This window comes from Acomys minous (assembly GCF_964271855.1).
Source record: "Acomys minous genome assembly, chromosome: 7".
In the NCBI taxonomy this organism is placed as follows: Eukaryota; Metazoa; Chordata; class Mammalia; order Rodentia; family Muridae; genus Acomys; species Acomys minous.
This window is the reverse complement of record NC_140488.1, coordinates 83,262,010-83,268,449: the sequence shown is the minus strand read 5'-3', so window position 1 is coordinate 83,268,449 and position 6,440 is coordinate 83,262,010. Positions and strand designations below refer to the sequence as shown.

Genomic DNA, 6,440 nt, shown 5'->3' with positions numbered 1-6,440 from the left:
GAGGTTTCTTCTTATTGGACTGAGAAAACACTACTGAGTGGACAGCACTTTGCAATTTAGGTGCCTTGTCTGACCTTCATAAAATGTGAGCATCATTAATATAAGCATGATTTGATTCACTGATAGTTATCTACCTGAGATTTTATTTCTACATGTTTAAATAGATGCCACAGAATATTCACCATTGCAATAGCAATAAAATAAACTATCTAAAAGCTTCTTTCAAAAAGTTATTTTAAAATGTTCTCTGCCCAATGCCACAGAAACATTTTTCTTATCTAAGAGGGAAGAGGATCAGTTCCCATACTCATGCTTAATGAGAGCTTCTTCTAGAATCTACCATGGAATGGGCAGATGCTTCATCTACTTTCCATAAACATCTTCAGTATAAAGCCTGAGGACTTCCCAAGACTGTATGTGTAATGTTTAGGTAGTGCAAAGCCTTGAAAAGAAGATCTGATTCACCATGATTGAATTACCCATGCATTCTTTAATATCATAAACAAATGCAAATATGCATTTCTAAGTTTGAAATAGGTAACTTGAGTAAACAAATCTACAAATGACAAACCTTTCCTCTAGTCACTCTCAACTATTTCTGTTACATACTTTTTTCTGTTTCCAAGATTTTTCCTCTATAAAGGCCATATTCCAGTTTGTAGTTCACGTCAATACAAAATTTGAACATTCAGCTTGATGAACAGAAAGAAAGGCACACTCTTTAAAGTTTGTCAACATATATTCTAATGCCAAGTTTACATTTTTGCTAAAACACCCCATAACTTTATCCACAACTTATCTGATAAATGATGAGTAGACCTTTCCAGTCCCATGGGAGGGGCGGCTGCCCTTTATCTCCTTAGGGAGCAGGATCGCTTTACTTGCTCTGAGAATGTCCCTTGGCTTTGCCTTTGGTCTCGGGTTTGTAGGCAGATTTGGCTTGCATCTTCTCTACCTCTTCAATCAAAGCCTGTTCATAAGGAGACAAGGCAGCATTGGGCATGGCTTTACTGATCTTAGCTAAAAAGTCCTTCACTGTTGCCTGGCTGGTTTCAGCATAGGCTCTTGGACCCCATAGGAACTGATAGCATGGTGGATCACTGTCAGGAATCTGACAGTATTCCAGGTACTTTTCTTCCACTAGATCTTCAGTGATGAGCTTCCTTACATTCCCAAAGATGAGGTGTGGGACCTCATCACAGACTCCTAACATATTCAGGAAGTGCCAGACCTCCTTCTCTGTGGCACTGTAGCCATTTAAGTAGATCACACTGAGGAGAGGAGTCAGAATGCCCCTGTTGGGAACACCCAGCTCAGTGCTGCTACTTCCATCATCCTTGAAATCTAGCTTGCTGACAAGCATGTAGGCCTGCCCATTGGGCTGGACTTCTTCCATCTCAATGCCAAACGCTATGTCCAGTCGACGACGGGCTATCTCAAAGATCTCAGGGAAGTGCTCCTTGAAACTTTTGTTGATAACTTTCAGCATATCTCCCCTCCTTGCAGGCTGTTTAATTTTGTACCTGCAGAGCAAAAATGACACCAGCAATGCTGCCTTCTTTGATAAAAGATCCATGTGTTTGCTTCCAGCGGAGAGTGGGGCCATAAAGGAACTACCATTTTTCTCTCTTTGGCCCTTTGCTCCTTTACCAGACCTTTTGTGAGGCATATCAGCATTGGTGGTGGGTGCCTTGCCCTGTGGGAAGCCAGCAGTAGAAGTACTTGGCCCAGCATCTCCTGAAGCTTGGTCAGAGCAGACAAGTGACTCTCCTTTCTCTGCTGCCTTTGCCTGAGCTTCATTTAGTCCCTTGGCCTCATCTTGGTTCTGCCAATGTTTCTCACGAGCTCGGGCCTTGCTCTTTTTTCCTCTGGGCATGATGGCTGTGGACAGGAATAGAAAGCAGTACTTTAGATAACAGTGACTTGGATCAGGAAAACAATGACCTATAAGCATTTTTCTAGACTGCAAAATGCTGCAGGAAGGTCCCACTATGCTTTCAAATGCTCATATCAGTGCCTTGAGATCTGGCTATCCCCCTGCCAAGGGTAATGCTATATATGATCAACTATCTCCCATAACCATGGGGTGTTGAGGAATGTTCCCCAATTACTCTGAATAGCGAAATAAATGTCCTGAAGACTATGACTGGGTAGAAGAGAGATGGGGAGAATTTAGGTCCCGGGACTGGGTTCCAGAGATGAGAGCAGAAAGCAGCTGAGCAGACAACAGAAGGAGAAGAGAGAAAGGAGTTTAGATAAGGCAAGGTGGGTCTCAGTATGTGGCTGTGGGAAGAGACTGATGGATCTGAAGCCCCCCAGGGATTCATCTGATTGCCAAGTGATTGCTTTTTATGTGTATTTTAAAGATATTAGGTAAGAAGCCCAGCAGACTGCTTATAGTTTCAAAATAAACCATAGTCTCACTGTGTCAGTCTTTAGGGAAACTAGCTGGTTAGAGAAAACCACAGCCTTCTTGAGTTACTATGTCATTAACACAGATAGAATAATTTTTCGTTCTACAACTAATGGTAAATGAATGCAGGAGTTGAATGTAATTTCATTGACTGAGAAATCCTGAGTGAAAGATGGTTTCTAACCCAAAGGGTATGGAAACAAAGTACAATGTATTTAAATGGTGCTGCTCTCTTAAACTAAGCTGCTGCTTCCAACAAAGCTGACAGAGGTTAGGCAACAGAGGCTGCTATGATCTCTCTTGAACCACAGCCTACAGGCAGAGCTTCAGGGTTGAAAACATGCTAGAAAGGGTTAGGCCTACAACTACAGTTCAAAGGACAGTGTCATGACAGAGAGGGCTTGGATATTTTCTGACTTCGTTTTGTTGTTGTTGTCACTAACCTGGTTGCACTGTTTGCAATGCTGATCATGGTATTCTGTGCCTTCTCTATAAAACTTCCAAATGAACTAAAGTAGGGAGGGAACTGAAGAACGTAATGTTAAGTTACGAACAATGATAACAGAGGAGGAAAAAAAGAACTCTGCCCAAAAGAAACTAGTAAGGTGATAGCAGCTAGAGGTCAGGGCTCTCTAACTGCAAGATGTCTGTCAGCTATGTCTGGAGAGAGCTATCCAGATGAGACCTGAGACGCTTTGGTCATATATTGGGGGAGCAGGTCCCATTTTGGCAAAAACTAAATTCCAAAAAAAATATATGGGCAAGACATTGATGCTGCAATATGAGAAAGAACAACTGGCCTGAAACTTAGAATTCTCTTGTTCCTTTGCTTGACTTTTCTTTGAAATGTTTTGAGTTAAAATGATATGGCATTGAGGTGACTGACATATCTGAACATGGGCTGTGGTAGCACTTGCCCTTAATCCCAACACAAAGGAGGCAGAGACTGGCAGGTCTGTGTAAGTTCTAAACCATCCTGGCCTACACAGTATGTCAGAGCACGACTGCCTGCTGATAAGCTACTTGCATAGACTGTTTAGTATTCAAAATGACAAAATTTTCCTTAGAGACACTATGGAAGTTTTCTCTTAATAGTGGATAATAATGTACTAACTGACTTACTCATCAATCTTAGATTTATGTAAGGAAAAGATGATGTCACACTGCCCTAAAAGGCCAGCCAGTCTCCTTAGAAAATAAGGCTTCCTTAGAAGTTGAGGGGAGAGGAGGGACTGCCTCTATCCGGAACTGTGGTGCCCATAGTCTGATCCCTTCCCCTAGGTGTGGAGGCCAGGTGGCACACAGAGGAAGGGGAAGCAGGCTCTCCAGATGAGACCTGAGAGGCTTTGGTCATATGGTGGGGGAGCAGGTTCCATTCTGTCAGTGAGCTAGGAGAGGGGAATAGGGCAGAAGAAGGAGGGGGTGGGAATGGGAAGATGCAAGTGAGGGGACAACAATGGGGATGAAATCTGAATAATTTATAATGAATTAAGACAAAAGCAGGAAATAGGGCTTCTACTGAGAGTAATCATGACAAATGGTATTTTGGCATAATAGGGCTACCCCACCTACCAATATGAGGACCCAGAGCTAGGCTGGGAGAAGAACATGCAAGCTGCATGCCTCCCACAGACAGATGCTATGGAATGCTGACTGAGGTGAGGTGACACAATGCTCTGGGCAGCCAGTTTATCCCTTTAAATGTGAGTACATGCCAGCCTAAATTAGGTCCCAAAACTCAAAGGCTCCTGTCCTTACATATGAGAGGCAGAACCATCTATTCCATATGTAGAATGGGGTTAGATGAAAACAGCTGCAAAAATTTAGAAACCCAGGTAAAAGATCCCGAGGATATGCTTAAGTGAGTTGAAAGTTGATTTTAAAATATAATAATGCCTTTTCTACTGCTCTGGGCAGTGGGCTTATCCTTTTAGTTGTGAGGAACTCACACACAAACACACACACACACACACACACACACACACACACACACACAAACATATTCCTACTTTGATATGTTTTCTACCCATACAACTCACTTATAATTCAATGTTTACTTCTGGTAATTTTAAAGATGCTATTATAAACAATTTAGAAAATTTAAATAATGCAAGTTAATTGTTATCTCGTCAACTCATGGTCAAGTCAGATATTATTCTAATTTATCATAGAAATATCCATCCTAGAGTTAATAGATAGATATGATTCTATAGATTGGTTATGTAAAAATGAAAAAATAGATGGCCTTCAAACACCTTAGATAGCTACAGAAAAGGCACATAATGGCATTTTCATTAACTTAAGGTTCTTCGACAATGAGACATACCAGCTCCTGGAAACACCCCCAGCAGCCTGTCTCAAGGATGATGAGCATCAAAGAACTTCCATACGGAGATAGCTTCAAATGTACCAAAAAAGCCACTGGACAAAGAAATGCCCTTCTTCCAACACAGCCAGAATTCTGCCTAAAATGAGCAAGCCTGGATGCAGGTTGTGTTGACTGCAGATTATGCCAAGACAGGGTAAGCAAATCATAAATAGTTCTTCCTTCACAGATATATCTGTCAGCTATACTTTACCAAAAGGCTAAAGATGATGCTCCAATACTATCGAATTTTTGTGTGGTTGTCCAATCAGTGAACTGTCTCTGTCATTTCTTAGTTTAGGACACTGCTAGCATGCACTTCCTCTTTATTAAGGTAATTAATTTTATTCCTTCACAAACCTATGGCAGTGTGGAAGGCCAAATAGCTATATTACACAATTACGGTTAGTTGCTTGGGAGTTAAGAAGATGCTTTAAGATCTAGATAGATGTCTTTAGATTTATAGGCACAACATTGGATAGAGAATAAATTAGATACAAAACCTGAGGCTCACTTAAATAGGATAAATAATATTTTCTTTAAGGTTGCCAAATACCCTTTAACTAGACATTATGTATATAAGTCTTACCTATTGTTTTCCATGATTGTTCCATAATCATTTGTACTACATTTAGTTTAGAAATGGCCTTTCTAATCAGATTGAAAGGGGGAGATGTTGGAAATAGGTCCAAATGCTTATTACAGTACTTGAGATCTGGTTACCTCCTGGACATGGGCGTTGCTATGAATGTTGAACTATCTCCTGTAACCATGTGATGATAAGGAATGGTCCATGGTTACCCGTGATTGAGTAAATAAAGGTGCTGAAGCCGATGGCTGCATAGAACAGAGGAGGGCAGGGTGTTAGGTTCCTGGACTTGGGTGTTAAAGATAAGAGGGGAGAGGAGAAAGCAGCTGAGCAGAGGACAGTAGGAGAAGAGAGAAAGGAGTCATGTTAAGGCAAGATGCTGCTGAGTAAGTGGCTGCAGTAACAGGAGCAGAAGCAGCCCTGAGAGTCCCAGATTACCAAGGGATTGGTTTTTATGTGTGCTTTTAAAAGTACTAAGATTACAGGACCTCAGAATCTGCCCAGCATAGTGCTTCCAGCTTAAAAGTAAACCACAGTCTCTCTGTGGCAGTTGTGAGGTAGCTAGCTGGTTAGAGGAAACTACAGGCTTAATAAGTTCCTGAGTGATCAATATAGAAAGAATAATTTATCCTTCTAGAACAGCAAACATCCTGACTTTCCTTAACATTTCTTTTCCCACATTTACAGAGGAACACTGCTGTGAGAATACACTGGGCTCCTGTTCTCACCAGCTTTCATGAGGTCTGACTTACATAGGTTTCTGACTACCCTCAGTTCTTCTCATACCTGGAACTGTTCTACCCTCCTTGCCCTATAAAAATGTGCAGGGGCCTGGATAAAAGCATCAGAGGCCTCAGTGTACTGAAACGACTGGGTGCGGATAGTTTTGAATTCTATAATGCTCTTTGGTATCTTCCACCATCCTTGAGATTCCTTTCCTAGCTCTGCAAAAAACACAGAACCGTCCTTTTCACCAGGTTCTACAGTATCAAAAGAGGAATTTTATCTCTGGCCTGAAATATATAGACATGTTGATGGACTGGGATGGTAGCTCAGTCCACAATGAGCTTGCC

At 41.5% G+C, this 6,440-nt stretch overlaps 1 protein-coding gene across 1 annotated transcript; it reads right to left on the bottom strand.

Annotated features, from left to right (window-relative positions):
• Positions 1-877: 877 nt before the first annotated feature.
• LOC311601238 (melanoma-associated antigen B4-like) lies at positions 878-1,669 on the bottom strand (the record flags this gene model as incomplete). The annotated part of the gene is made up of 1 exon (XM_084788627.1): positions 878-1,669. The coding sequence occupies one exon, from the start codon at positions 1,667-1,669 to the stop codon at positions 878-880; it is 792 nt and encodes a 263-aa protein (XP_084644753.1).
• Between the last annotated feature and the right edge of the window lie 4,771 nt (positions 1,670-6,440).